The sequence below is a fragment of the Somniosus microcephalus genome, chromosome 24 (assembly GCF_052327205.1).
Source record: "Somniosus microcephalus isolate GS21.2 chromosome 24, FLI_Smic_1.0, whole genome shotgun sequence".
NCBI classification, from domain to species: Eukaryota; Metazoa; Chordata; class Chondrichthyes; order Squaliformes; family Somniosidae; genus Somniosus; species Somniosus microcephalus.
The window spans coordinates 46,802,926-46,818,830 of NC_141010.1; the positions used below are offsets into that span (position 1 = coordinate 46,802,926).

The window sequence follows — 15,905 nt, forward strand, 5'->3', positions numbered from 1 at the left end:
CTGTACACTTAGTTCTAGTGTAACCCTCATTCAGTAAACACCTGTTGAATCGTTCCCTGCAGTGTGTTGTCTGATTATTGAAGGACACAACATTAAGATACATGGACATAACAATCCCCTCTCATTCTTCTAGCATTTCCTGTTTTTATTTCCAATTTCCAGCATCCGCAGTATTTTGCTTTTGTATTCCTCTTTTATTTAAATCTGGTAGTACTTGTTACAACTCATCAATTACATGATAAATCCATTATTCATTAACCACAATAAGGCTAAGCCTTAGAAAAAACAGCTTTAGGATTAACAGTACAAATACAATAATAAATTTTTCCAGACAAAACCAATGTTTGCTTTTGTATTAAGAGTTGAAACCTTAACTCTCTTTCTCTCCCTCTCCAGAGATGCTGCCTGACCCGCTGAGTGTTTGCAGCTTTTTTCGCTGTTTCTATTTCAAATGTCCAGCACTGGCAGTATTCTGCTTTGGTGCTTTTGCTGGTAGAGTGATAGCTAAAAGTGGTAAAGGTCTGTTTGTATTAATTATTACATCGATGCACATTGCGAAGTACCAGCGTGGGGCGAGTTGGCGCTGCCGGTCCGCTGACGCAATCAGGTTCCGCGCTGGCGAGGCCAGGCCCAGGCAAAGAGCGGCCGCCGCCTGCCCCACACGCCGGGAGAAGCCGCTCTGACCGCCGCCGCTACCGGCGGAATAGGTTGTGGAAAATTCACCAGAAATAAAAATCACGGCAAAATAAAGCGGATAAAATGAGCGCGCAGCGGCCGGCTGGGGATTGTTCACCGTGTGGCGGCGGGGCCTGAGGGAGCGGCTGGTGACGTGTTACTGAGAGAGAGAGAGAGAGAGAGAGAGAGAGGCGGCGACAGCCCGAGCCCGAGCCCCCGGCCCCGGACACAGGACAGGCCCGAGCCCCCGGATAGGACAGGCCTGAGCCCCCAGCCACAGGACAAGACAGGCCCGGCTGTAGCCCGAGGCCCCGGACACAGGACAGGCCCGGCTGTAGCCCGAGGCCCCGGACACAGGACAGGCCCAGGCCTCCGCTACCGAGATATTACTGCCCGAGCCCAGGATGGAGTCGCTCTACCACCAGACCAATAAGTAAGTGGAGGGGGTGGTGCGGGGACCCGGTGTCCGGGGCCTAGAAACATAGGAGCAGGAGTGGGCCATTCGGCCCTTCGAGCCTGCTCCACCATTCAATATGATCATGGCTGATCCTCTATCTCAATACCATATTCCCGCTCTGTCCCCACACCCCTTGATGCCTTTTGTGTCTAGAAATCTATCTACTTAAATATATCCAGTATATATTTAAATATAAAAGGCCTGCACCCTCTCTGCGGAAGCAGATTCAATAGTGACTTTCAAAAGCTTTTCCCTGGGCTACTGTCGATGCATCTTTTTGCTTGGCAGGTAGGTGATGCCAGGAGACCACCAAAATGTGGAACTGTCATTTTGTTTTTGGCCACCCATATAGACTAGCTATGCAATTTTCTCTTCCTTCACCTCACCCCCTCAAAGCAATTGGATAAAAACTTTTGGATAAAAACTTGAGGATAAAATTGCAGGGCTGTGGGGAAAGAGCGGGTTAGTGGGACTGATTGGCGAGTTCCTTCACAGAGCCAGCACAGGCATGGTGGGCCGAATGGCCTCCTCCTGTGCTGTATGATTCTATGGTTTCTGGGCTCTGCTACAATTGTGATTTTATTTTTAGAGGGTATTTTTGCCTATTAATGCATTTATTCCTCCTTTTTTGAGAGAGTGGGAGCACAGCTACTGCTTTTCCCTGGGATACTGTCGATGCCTCCTTTTGCTTGGCAGGTAGGTGATGACAGGTGACCACCAAAATGTGGGACTGTCATTTTGTTTTTGGCCACCCATATAGTCTAGCTATGCAATTTTCTCTTCCTTCACCTCACCCCCTCAAAGCAAGAACTGCTTAAGAATAAAAGAAAGACAGACTTGCATTTATATAGCGCCCTCGTGACCTCAGGATGGCCCAAAGTGCTTTACAGCCAATGAAGTACTGTTGTAATGTAGGAAACGCGGCAGCCAATTTGCACACAGCAAGCTCCCACAAACAGCAATGTGATAATGACCAGATAATCTGTTTTAGTGATGTTGATTGAGGGATAAATATTGGCCAGGACACCGGGGATAACTCCCCTGCTCTTCTTCGAATTAGTGCCATGGGATCTTTTACATCCACCTTAGAGAGCAGACAGAGCCTCGGTTTAACGTCTCATCTGAAAGACAGCGAGTGTCAGCTTAGAGTTTTTGTGCTCAAGTCTTGAGTGGGACTTGAATCCACAACCTTCTGACTCTGGCGAGAATGCTACCGATTGAGCCATGGCTGACAGGAATTCTTAGGTACGAATGTCTGTTTGCTGTCTGTCCCCCAAGGATCTATCCTTGGCCCCCTCCTACTTCTCATCTACATATTACCTCTTGGCTGCATCATCCGAAGACACAACGCTAGGTTTCACTTGTACGCTGATGACACTCGGCTCTACCTCACCACTACCATCACCATCACCACCCTCGATCCCTCCACTGGGTCTGTGCTGTCAGTCATCCAGTCCTGGATAAACTGAAATATACTTCAGTTAAACATTGGAACGATCAAAGCTATTGCCTTGGGCTCCCACCACAATTTCTGTTCCCTAGCCACCAATTCCATCCCTCCCCATTCCCTGGACACTATCTGGCTGAAGCACAACTTTTCGCAAACTTGGCCCTGATCTGAATTTCTGACACCTTATCTTCTCCATTACCAAAACTGCCTAATTCCACTTCTGTAATATCGCATGTCTTTTATTCCCTCCCCCCCCCCCCCCCCCCCAACCACCAAAAGCATCTGCTGATGAACTCCTCATCCAGGCTTGACCTGAAGACTTGACTATTCCAGTGCTAACCTGGCTGGCTTCCTTTTTTCCAACCTTCATAAACTTGAGCTCCTCCAAAACTCTGCTCCCCAAGTCCTCACCTGCACCAGGTCTCGTTCACCCATCACCCCTGTGCTCACTGAGCTACATTGGCTCCTGGCCCACCAAAGCCTTGAGTTTAAAAATGATCAAATGCCTCTATGGCGTGGCGCCTCCGTATCTCCTTACCCTCATCCAGCCCTTCAAGAACTCTGCGCTCCTCCAACTCTGGCCTATTGCGCTCCTCCAACTCTGGCCTATTGTACATCACCCCACTTCCTTTGCCCAATTTAAGGAACTTAACGTAATTAATATAAGTAGAGAAAAAGTACTAGAGAAACTAAAAGCTGACAAATCCTCTGGACCTGACGGCCTACATCCTCGGGTTCTAAAAGAGGTGGCTGCAGCGATAGTGGATGCATTGGTTTTGATCTTCCAAAATTCCCTAGATTCTAGAATGGTCCCAGCGGATTGGAAGGTCGCAAATGTAACACCGCTATTCAAGAAAGGAGGGAGAGAAAAAACAGGGAACTACAGGCCAGTTAGCCTGACATCAGTCGTCGGGAAAATGCTGGAATCCATTGTTAAGGAAGTGGTATCAGGGCACTTAAATTATAACATAATTAGACAGAGTCAGCATGGTTTTATGAAAGGGAAATCATGTCTGACAAATTTATTAAGAGTTTTTTAAGGATGTAACTAGCAGGGTAGATAAAGGGGAACTAGTGGATGTAGCATATTTGAATTTCCAAAAGGCATTCGATAAGGTGCCATATAAAAGGTTATTACACAAGGTTAGGGCTCATGGGGTTGGGGGTAATATAGTAGCATGGATAGAGGATTGGTTAACGGACAGAAAACAGAGAGTAGGGATAAACAGATCTTTTTCAGGTTGGCAGGCTGTAACTAGTGGGATGCCGCAAGGATCAGTGTTGGGGTCTCAGTTATTTACAATCTATATTAATGAGCTAGATGAAGGGACCGAGTGTAATGTATCCAAGTTTGCTGATGATACAAAACTAGGTGGGACAGTAAGCTGTGAGGAGAACACAGAGTCTGCAAAGGGATATAGATAGACTGAGTGAGTGGGCAGTAAGGTGGCAGATGGAGTATAATGTAGGGAAATGTGAGGTTATTCACTCTGGTAGGAAGAATAGAAAAACAGAATATTTTTTAAATGGTGAGAAACTTTCAAATGTTGGTGTTCAGAGAGATTTGGGTGTCCTCGTGCAAGAAACAGAGCTAGCATGCAGGTACAGCAAACAATAAGGAAGGCAAATGGCATGTTGGCCTTTATTGCAAGAGGGTTGGAGTATAAGAGTAAGGAAGTCTTACTACAATTGTACAGGGCCTTGGTGAGACCACACCTGGAGTACTGTGCACCGTTTTGGTCTCCTTATCTAAGGAAGCATATACTTGCCTTGGAGGCGGTGCAACGAAGGTTCACTGGATTGATTCCTGGGATGAGAGGGCTGTCCTATGAGGAGAGATTGTGTAGAATGGGCCGATACTCTCTGGAGTTTAGAAGAATGAGAGGTGATCTCATTGAAACATACAAGATTCTGAGGGGGATTGAGAAGGTAGATGCTGAGAGGTTGTTTCCCCTGGCTGGAGTGTCTAGAACTAGGGGGCATAGTCTCAGGATAAGGGGTCGGCCATTTAAGACTGAGATGAGGAGGAATTTCTTCACTCAGAGGGTTGTGAATCTTTTGAATTCTCTGCCCCAGAGGGCTGTGAATGCTGAGTCTTTGAATATATTCAAAGCTGAGATCGATAGATTTTTGGAATCCAGGGATATGGGGATCGGGTGGGAAAGTGGAATTGCGGTCGATGATCAGCCATGATCTTATTGAATGGCGGAGCAGGCTCGAGGGGCCGCATGGCCTACTCTTATTTCTTATGTTCTTAATTATTGGCGGCCGTGCCTTCGGCCATCTAGGCCCTAAGCTCTGGAATTCCTTCTCTAAACCTCTGCACCTCCCTCTTCTCCTTTAAGACCCCCATTGTAACTTATCTCTTTGACCAAGCTTTGGTCACCTGTCCTAATGGGCATAATCTTTCGATCGGAGGCTTACCTGCTGGCTCCGTAGGTCCCGAGACTTCCGATCCTGGGCCCCTCCTGGTCTGCGTGCGCAGAGGCCCAGGTATCCCAGGGGCGCATGCGATTTGCAAGCACCCCTGGGATCACGTGGGCCATGGGGAACCAATCAAAGAAGGGAATCCCCCTTCACCCTTTTGATGGGTCTCTCTGCATAGATCTGTCAAAAGTATGGGGATCACATTTAAACACAGTTAAACATTAAATACATTTTTTTAAAATCCCATATTTAAAATTGGTTAAAATTACATTAAATTAAATATTTTAAACAAATTAAAAATTAAAGTTTTTTATGGGGCTAAAAATAAACTTACCTTTTGAAAAGTATTTTTAAATTATAAATGAGTGGGGGGAAAAAATTACTTTTTAAATTTTTTAAACTCTTATGCTGGTAAAAGCAGGCCTTCCGTATGCTTTTACCAGGCGTAAGATTTTTAAAGGTTTTCAGCGGGTGGAGATTGTGCAGAAAGTGGAACTCTCTGCCCGCGGAGGCCCTTCTCCAGGGCAGGCGGATGATCTATGAAGAGAATTCTTGACAGATCAGATGTGCCGGGTTTTAGCACATGCATTTTGCATGTCTGAAACTGGCACCTGCGAGGCCCCTACGGGTGCGGACACACCCGTGGGGGTCGGAAAATACGGGCCAATATGTTTTTGGCTTTTTTAAAATGACTACCCTGCTGTGAAGTGCCTTGGGATATTTCCCCAAATTAAAGGTGCTATTATAAATGCAAGTTGTTGCTGTTCTTGTTACAGATGCTAATGAACTACACGTGTTTTCTGTTGTCACAAGTCTTTAAATCTGCCTGTACTGTAAACCAGGTAAATTTGGAAAATAGGCAATTGCTTCATGTTGCTGAACGACTTCCACAGTGGTTCCGCAATGTGATTGAAATACCAGTTCCTTGGAAACCAGTAGTTGGGGGTTATTCACAAGTTCCCTGCAGAGAGATGAATGCCACTGTGTTACAGGACGTAACCATGTGACTCGTATTGCATGTTACAGGGAATAACTTTTGATTAGTTTGATACTATGTTTGATACTATGTTAAGTGAATTGTATGTTAAGTGAATTGTAACTGAAAAATGAAGTTCCAAAAATATTACACACCCATTTAAATCTGTTAGTATTTTGAAAAGCAGACTTTGTAACTTAATGTGTAATCTCTGGAAATCTGCACTTTCAGCAATGAATAAAAGGGACGCCTTGATTGGTGATAAGAACATAAGAAGCAGGAGGAGGCCGTTTGGCCCTTTGAGCCTGCTCCGCCATTCAATAAGCTGATCTTCTACCTCAGCTCCACCTTCCCACCCTATCTCCATATCCCTTGATTCCCTTAATATCTCAAAATCTATCAATCGCGGTCTTGAGTATACTCAACGACTGAGCATTCACAGCCCTCTGGGTAGAGAATTCCAAGATTCACAACCCTCTGAGTGAAGAAATTTCTCCTCATCTCAGTCCTAAATGGTCGACCCCTTATCCTGAGACTATGACCCCTGGTTCTAGACTCTCCAGCCAGGGGAACCAGCCTCTCAGCATCTACAGATGTTTGTTTAAACTATAAAACTAGCTCTCTGGTTTATAAACTCTGCAATAATGCAAATGTCTCCAGATTGAAACAGCAGTTTACAATCATAGCGAGAATTGTTTTATTCCTGATGGAGTTGGTTGCAAAATTTCTCCTCTTTTGAGTGAAGGATGGTAGTGCCACAGAATGGAACATTTTCCATTTTGGCTGTCTGGTATCTGAATTAGTAGTTAGAAGTAAAGGTCCTCCTAGTCTGGCCAAGCCTGAGACAGCATCCCTCATTTTAACAGCATTTTCTAATTTTCTATACCAGGTATCCTGTGGCCTCTTGGAGCCGGCTTGCTAACTTGGCATCAGCTAGGTGCAGTTTTGTGCGTTTGGCTCATTTTCTAAAAGGAACTGTGATTGAAACTGCCCAAACTCGTTTCATATCTTGTAGCCAGCAGACAGTGGAGAATTTCAACTCATCGTTCTGCTGCGTGAACCCAAAATCAATGACCGTGCTGAACCTTGGTGTCCTGTTTGACCCAGACCTGAGCTTCAAACCCCAGATCCTCTCCATCACCAAGACTGCTTGCATCCACTTCCACAACATTTCATGCCTCATTCCCTCGGTCACTGAAACTCTTCTTCACGCTTTTGTCACCCGTAGACCCGATTATCCCAAAGCACCCCTTGCCAGATTTCCACCCTCCGTAAACCCCAAATTGCAGCAGCCTCTATCCTGTCCTACACTACATCCCACTTGCCAATTACCTCCCCATCCTCACTAACCTATACTGGCTCTCTTTAACCCAATGCATGAAGTTTAAAATCCTCGTTTTTCAAATTCCTCCACAGCTTCACTCTGTCCTGTCTCTGCAACTTCCTCTAGCCCTGTATCACTTCTCCCTTTGGTCCTCTGACTCTGGTCTTACAGTGCCTCCCCCCCTGCCCTTCGCCCCACCACTTGTGGTGGAGCCATCAGCTGCTTCAACCATAAACCCCACTGCCTCTTGCCTTCTCTCTCCATCTTTAAAGGCATACTCAAAACCCAGCGGGGTGACCAAGTTTTGGGCCACCCTTTCTAATTTCTCTCTGGCTCAGTGTCCGATCGCCTGTCAATGACATCCAGTCTTGAGATGTTTTTTATGTTAAAGTTATATAAATGCAAGTTGTTAATGCACTACATCACCCAGGCTACACTGATATTTACATGATATTCCGATCCTGGGCCTGCTCCAACTGCCGGCGCACAGTGCTTGCGTATCCCAGGGGCGCAGTTAGTTCAATGCATCCCCTGGGATCACGTGGGCCATGGAGAGCCAATGGTAGCAGGGAATGCTTCATTCATAAATTTGACAGGAAGAGCTGTCAAACCTATAAATACTATAAGCCCCAAAACATCACTAAAACTTCAAATACATTTTTTAAAAAACATCACATTTTTAAAATAACTATAAATTACATGAAATAACTATTTTAAACAATTTAAAATTTTGAAAAAATTAATTATATTTTCTAACGGGGCTAAAAATAAACTTACCCTTTAAAGTATTTAAAAATAATAAACTTGTGGAAAAAATGTTTTAATTTTAATTAATTCACCACTTACCTTGTTAAAAGCAGGCCTTGCGCCTGCTTTTTAAAAGTGTAACTGCTGGAGACTTACCCTCCCGGAGAAACCTGCAAAAAAAAACGTAAGTTCAATGCGCACGCGCTGCCTCTCCGGCGCATGCGTTCGACCTCTGAACCCCTTCTTTCAAGGGAACGGAAGTTCCGGTTTCCCGCGCATGCGCAGTGCATGCACGAAACCGGCACTTTCGTTGGGCCTACGCGTGAGTACCCAGTGCGTACTCACCCGTGGAGACCCGAATTTCTGGGCCGCTGACTCTGTTTCTCTCTCCTCGATGCTGCCCGACCTGCTGTGTGTTTCCAGCACTTTCTGTTGTTCCAGTTATGTATAGGTTTTATTCGTTTGTGGAGCTATAAAGGATGGCCCTTTTATCCCCGAGATTCTCTGTAGCGTTCTGTTGTACTTTGCTGCACCAATATCTCCTGGGTTTCGGTCTTGTATACTGCGTTTGCATCGTGCATGTACTTGCCCCGAAACTCTGAAAGTAGCTGATGAATGAGCTGCAGCTGTATGGGATCCATTGTTGGTTTTGGATCAGCCATAAGACAGCCTACTGATCCTTAATCAATTTGGGACGTTGCACACCTGTAATTCATCAGTCACCAGCTGTTCTGAAGGTGTGTGCCATGTATTGTGTCAATAGCAGTGGGCTACACTAAGTTCTTTCTATAATGGACCACCGGTGCAATCATTGCATCATGACGTGAGATCATGGCAACATTTCTGCACCTGTTAATCTGCTTGAAACGAGCCAAAACTATTTAAAAGAGCAGCTTGTTTTACTTTTATAAAAAAAAATCCCAGATCATCCATCTGATGTTGCCTCCCTTCCGCTGGAGATAGTGGGTATCTGTGCCGTTAATTTCGATGATTTTACGGGTCAGTTTTGTATTGTGTGCCCAGAACTGGGCCTAGCTACAGGCAAGTGGGATTCCAATCAGTCTGCCCATTGTTTTCCCTTTGAAAAGTGCTTTTACTGTAAAGTGGGAATTGCAATATTGATAGATCTATGAAGGAATGAGGCAAACTTTGGCAATGCTCCGGCTTTATTTTCTAATTTGACTCAACACGAAATCCACTGTGTGGGGGTAGAACACCTGAGAATTCTAAAAATGACAGTCTTGTTATATAACGGTATAATTCCCTTGTGCCCCAGAACTTATGCATTTCATGCCCGTTGATATTTCACAATTCCCCATCCCTCTCACCCGCTCACTTTCTGTCTCCAGTGTTGCACCACTGGTGCCAGTCTGCTTAAAATGGCCTGCACGATATTCCATCCCTTCCATTTTGACTTTATGCTGCTATTTTAAAAATCACCTTGGCAGCAATGCCGAAAGCTAATGCAAAGCCAGTATTTGGGAGACTAGAGAAATATTCTTTGGTCTCAACAGTCTGATTGCAAGGGCACATTCCAAGGGAATCTCTTTCCCTTGTATCATCTCAACAAGTCAGTGGCACTTGTTTGATTTGCTGGCAAGGCTGGCGTTTATTGTTAATCCCTAGTTGCCCTTGAGAGGGGGATGGTGGGCTGCCTTCTTGAATCACTGCATTCCTGTGGTGAAGGTGCTCCCACAGTGCTATTGGGTTGGGAGTTCCAGGATTTTGACCCAGTGACGATGAAGGAACGGTGATACTTGTTCAAGTCGGGATGGTGTGTGACTTGGAGATGATGGTGGTCCCATGCACCTGCTGCCCTTGTCCTAGGTGTTAGTGGTCACGGGTTTGGGAGGTGATGCTGAAGAAACCTTATGAGGAAAGGCTGAGCAGGTTGGGCCTATACTCACTGGAGTTTAGAAGAATAAGAGGTGATCTTATTGAAACATACAAGATTCTGAGGGCGCTCGACAGGGTAGATGCTGAGAGGATGTTTCCCCTCGTGGAGGAATCTAGAACGAGGGGGGCATAATTTCAGAATAAGGGGTCGCCCATTTAAAACGGAGATGAGGAGGAATTTCTTCTCTGAGGGTCGTGAATCTTTGGAATTCTCTACCCCAGAGAGCTGTGGAGGTGGAATCATTGAATATATTCAATACGACGATACGGATTTTTGAAAAACGGGGGAGTCCAGTGTTATGGGGAGCGGGCAGGAAAATGGAGTTGAGGCTAAGATTAGATCAGCCATGATCTTATTGAATGGTAGAGCAGGCTCGAGGGGCCGAATGGCCTACTGCTCCTATTTCTTATGTTATGTTCTAATATAAGCCTTGATGAGTTGCTGCAGTACAGATAGTACCCACTGCAGCTAAGGCACACCAGTGGTGGAGGGGATGCATGCTTAGACGAGTGGATGGGCTGCTGATCAAGAGGACTGCTTTGTCCTGGATGGTGTTGAGCTCCTTGAGTGTCCAGGCGAGTGGAGCGTATTCCATCCCACTCCTGACTTGCCTTGTAGATGGTGGAGAGGCTCTGAGGAGGCAGGAGGTGAGCCCCTCGCCTCTGACTTGCCCTAGTAGCTGCAGCATTTATGTTTCAGGTCCAGTTGAGTTTCAGGACAATGGTGACCCCCCAGGATGTTGATGGTATGGGACTTAATGATGGTAATTCCATTGAATATCAAGGGGAGGTGGTTCGGCTCTCTCCTTGGAGAAAGTCATTGCTTGGTACAGGAAACTTTCGATTTACCGGCATCTAAATAACCGGAAATCTCGGTTAACCGGCAAAATTCAGGAGTAGGTTTTACTTCATATTGTATTTGCCTTCCTCCGTCTGTTGCTGTGCAAGGGTGTGGCTGCAGCTGTTGCTAAGCTACAGAGACGCTTGGAACTTGTGGCCATTGTTCTACACTTGTTGCTAAGCAACAGGGTTTGTTGCTTTATACGGAGCTGTTGGCTCTCCCTATCTTTTACTATAGCGTTCGGTTATCTGGAATTTTTGATGAACCGGCACCACGTCGGTCCCGTCCGTGCCGGATTTAAAAAAAAAGTTTCCTGTACTTGTATGGTGCGAATTTTACTTGCTATTGATCAGCCCAGGCCTGGATGATGTCCAGGTATTGCTGCATATGGGCAGGGACTGCTTCATTATCTTGCGGTTTCTGCCCATGACTGACCATCTCCTTCAGGATATTCGGTTGTGTCGAATCCATGATGAGTCAATTTGTACAAACAAACAAAGCTGGAAATTGGAAACCAGTACAGCAAATTCTGGAAACACACAGCAATACTTTGCAGCTACCAATTGCTGTGTATTTCAGCACCTTTTGTTTTTGTTTCATAAGTCAGATTGTATATGATCTGTGGAAGGATGAGCTGATACGGCCAAATGGCCTTTCATAAGAACTTTCAGGAGCAGATCAACCCCACTCTTGTGCCTTCTTGCATTACCCCTCAATCCCTCGCTCCAACAATTCACCTAATTGCCTCGAGAGCATTTATAACATCTGCTTCAGAGACCTTGCTTGGTAACTTATTAGAGAGGTCTATTGTCCTTTGGAGAAAACTTTTTGACCGACTTTGCTCATTACTCATCTCCAGTTAATTTTTACCTTGTACTGCCTGGCATTTGAATTTTACACCACAAGTGAACAAATTGCCTGAATCAGCTGTAAAAATACCCTTTATAGTCTTCAAAACATCATTTTTTAAAGAGTTCAAGCTCAGCCACCATATCTGGTCCTGTGCTAAGCCCCCTCGCCCTCGTTGACCTACATTGGTTCCAAGTCCCTGAATGCATTACACTTAAAATCTTTGTCCTCAAATCCCTCCACGGCCTCACCTCACCCTATCTCTACGACATCTCCAGCCTTGTATCTTCTCCCACACCTGTTGGTCCTCTGGCTCTGACCGTTTGTGTAACGTTCATTTCCTTTGCTCCACCATTGGCCCTACTATTTCGAACTCTGTCCCATAACCACTCCATCTCTCCTCCAACATTAAGAACCTTGTCAAAACCTGCCGTCTTGATCAAGCTTTTGGCTACCGCTCTTAATCTCTCCCTTCATGACTCAGAGTCCATATCCTTATCTATTCCTATTTTGTTCGCTCTATAGAGTGCTTTGGAACATTTTCCATGGAGAAGGTGCTATATAAATGCAAGTTGTAAACCTTTCAGAAATAAAATTTCTGTTACCCAGAACCATATTTGTTGCTTACCTCTGTACCCCTCAAGGGCAATAATATCTTACCTATGATTAGGTGATTGGAGTTACACACACTTCCATGTGGACTGGTATAGCCTTCTGACCTTTTGCTTGTGAATTCAGCCAGAATGGCACTTTTAAAATGTACATTTTGTTTTTTGTCAAGTCTCTATTTTTCCAGAGCCAAGGTGTCCTCCTTGGTAACATTTCCTCTTCTTCAGGAGGAAAAAGGAAGTGGTGGCCTCCCAAAATTCCCATGAGGAATGGATTGAAGTCCTTGAATTGGAACACAAACTTCACCCAAATGTAAAAATTCCCAGACTTGGGACTAAAAGGGAGCTGGGCTGTCTTCTTACTCAACACATGGGGAAACGTACAATTAGATTTGCCCAGCATCAGAGATCGTGAGCATGGTGATAAACCAGGAGCCCTGCGGCCAATGTATTGCAGCTGAAGAGATGAGCAGGATTGTTCTTGTGGTGCCCCTCTGGGCAGCCTCATCTCACCTGACTTGGTGAGAAGTAGTTGAAGGTTTAGGGAGTTCCATGTGCAGCTTATAGTTGCGAGCCTCCCACGATCTTGGAAACAATCCAAGCATATTTAACAGGGCTGTAAAAAGTTTTGCCCCCTCCCTCCCCTTGAAAGTGGATGATGTTGATAACCCTATCAAGGTCGATTTCTGCCATTTCTTTTGTGAAGGTGAGGCGGCCAGTGCAGGTTTGTCAAAGCCACTGGCCTGGCTGACTTTCTTAATTCTTTTTTACTGTAAATTATCACCAAAATTAGTCTCTCCCCTCCCCCTGCCCCCAAAACTAAACTCAGCCAGTACATCTGCTGTGAAGCTGGCATATTGCTATATTTTAAAAAAAAAAAAGAAAAATCTCCTAAAGGCAGGGACGCTTGCTGGGTTGGTTCCACCAGCGCTGTCGTTCCTCCAAAGGCAGTTTTCCTATGCGAGCCGAGGCAATGAGTGTCGACAGGCTATTTGACCCTGGGCGAGGTCACAGCTGAGGCCAAGCCTGTCTTCACCCATCATTCTGTGCACACTTGCACTCTGCAGCAGCGGTCCCTGGATAGTGATCACAATCGGGAGGCCCTGTCTGATTTAGAGTTTTCTCTTCCCTTCCCCAGTGGGACTGCAACTATTTCTGGCGGCCACATTACTGACTCGACAGAGACCAGGGGTCGGGTCCTCTGGTCTGTAGGGCTCTGTATCGCACGGGTCTACTTAAAGATACAGCTATGTTCCATTATGTCTCCTGCAAAGCAATTTCTCTATTTAATCAAAGGTTTAAGGTAGTAGTTTAGGCTTTAATTCTGGATCGAGCAGAATTCCTGTAAAGTTTATAGGAAGTTTTCGAATGAGTGTTCCCCACTTGCCTAATGCTGTTCAGACAAAACAGCTGCCATAATAGTAGTGTCTTTGGATACAGAATAGAAATAACAGTCAGGTGCTCCTTCTTTCTGCGGCGGGGATGAAGGGGAATCTTACATGGGATGGGTTTGAATAAGCTGTTCATTTGTTTAGGGCCTTGGTGAGACCACACCTTGAGTATTGTGTGCAGTTTTGGTCGCCTTATCTGAGGAAGGATGTTCTTGCCATGGAGGGAGTGCAGCAAAGATTCACCAGACTGATATCTGGGATGGCAGGAATGACGTATGAGGAGAGATTGGGTCGATTAGGCTTATATTCGCTGGAGTTTAGAAGACTGAGAGGGGATATCATGGAAAATTATAAAATTCTAACAGGACTGGACAGACTAGATGCAGGAAGGATGTTCCTGATGGCGGGGGAGTCCAGAACCAGGGGTCACAGTCTAAAGATAAGGGGTAAGCCATTTAGGACTGAGATGAGGAGGAATTTCTTCACCCAGAGAGTGGTGAACCTGTGGAATTCTCTGCCGCACAGGGCAGTTGAGGCCAATTTATTAAATATATTCGAGAAGGAGTTGGATATATTTCTTGAGGCTCAAGGGATATGGGGAGAAGGCAGGGACAGGGTACTGAATTTGGATGATCAGCCATGATCTCATTAAATGGTGGAGTGGGCTCGAGGGGCCGAATGGCCTACTCCTGCTCCTACCTTCTATGTTTCGACTTTTTCTGTACTTCCGCACATGCCTGTCATACATTTTCTTCACTATCTCTTGTATTCAACTCTGCTAGCTGTTCCCATGACTCGTGCTCAATCTGTATCTTTCTGTTTTTTGGTGAGGATTTATCAGGTTGGTTTCTTATTTCCACTTTTACTTGATCTTTGTGCTGAGTTGTGAGCCACCTCCCGATTTTGTAAGTTGGTACATTTATGGTATTTAGAAAAGAAACATGGAATGTCACTTTCTGATCCTCTCTCTCTCGCTATCTAATTCTGTACTGTCTCATTTCACCCCCCACCCCCCCCCCCCCCAACTGCCATTGAAGATTATGCTTCTCTGGGTAGAAGTCAGACACCATATTGTTGGAACATGTGCTTCTGGTGGAAATCGAGGAATCGCTGTTTCTGAGGTGGATTGGCTCAGATTTGGGCTATCCAGCTGATATGGAATCTCTAGGATGATGCCTAGTTAATAAAGAGATGACTCTTAAGATGATGGCTGTGGCAGTGCTGAATAGTAATAAAAACGAATTGTGTTCAAAATTCTGAGGGGTTTTGAGAAGAGTAAACAAGGAGAAACTGTTTCCACTGGCCAGAGGGTCGGTAACCAGAGGACACAGATTTAAGGTAATTGGCAAAAGAACTAGCGGGGAGATGAGGAAAAAAATTTACACAGCGAGTTATGGTCTGGAATGCACTGTCTGAAAGGGCGGTAGAAGCAGATTTAATAGTAACTTTCAAAAGGGAATTAAATAATTACTGAAAGGGGAAAAAATGACAAAGCTATGGGGACTGAGAAAGGGAGTGGGACTAATTGGACCAGTCTTTCAAAGAGCTGGCACAGGCACGATGGGCTGAAGGGCCTCCCCGTGCAGTATGATTCTATGATTAAGCAAGCTACTGCAGACCTGGACCTGTTTTAGTCATTTAAGTTGCGGCATGCTGCTCTTATTAAGGCATGAGAAATTTTAGGCTTGCAAAGTAAGAATTGCCTTGCATGCCAAAATGCTGATGATAAATGCAAAAACGATTTTAAGCCTCGCACTGAGTGTTTGAGTCAGTTTTAAAATTCAAACTAATCATAGAAAATCTTTCCTCCGAACGTCCCACCTTTAAAACGATCTGTTGGCTTTGACGCAGTTAATACATTTGGCAGCCTTGCGTTTCCTCCACTATCGCTTGTGTTCAACTCCACCAGCTGTTTCCATGTAGGAAAACCTAGAAATTCCAAACCCTAACGTCCGTTAACAGGAAGGATGAGTGTCAACATTTAGGGGAAAAAGCATGGTTGGGTGAAGAACTGTTGGAAGGTTCACTAACCTGTCAATCCCAGACCAAGATTTTTTTTCCTCCTCTTACCATTTTTCCCCCTTTCCTGAAGGCCTTGACTCCTTGGTGGGACATGGTTCCATGGGTGCTCTCGGGTAACTCCTTTTTACGTGATAGATAGTGACAGATGTACAGTTTTTTGACAATGGGTAGCGTCACAATCGAGCGTGACCCTGTCTTCATGCACATGCACTCCCAGCAGGGATCACTGGATAGAGATCAGG

The 15,905-nt window shown here is 45.3% G+C and overlaps 1 protein-coding gene across 1 annotated transcript in view; it reads left to right on the forward strand.

Moving 5' to 3' along the window:
• Window positions 1-569: 569 nt before the first annotated feature.
• The window catches only part of gosr2 (golgi SNAP receptor complex member 2), a 74,642-nt gene continuing 59,306 nt past the window's right edge, over window positions 570-15,905 (forward strand). Inside the window, exon 1 of the mRNA XM_085966609.1 lies at window positions 570-1,108. Within this exon, the coding sequence (XP_085822735.1) occupies window positions 1,080-1,108 (29 nt within the window). The 5' untranslated portion in view covers window positions 570-1,079. The remainder of the gene's footprint in view (window positions 1,109-15,905) is intronic.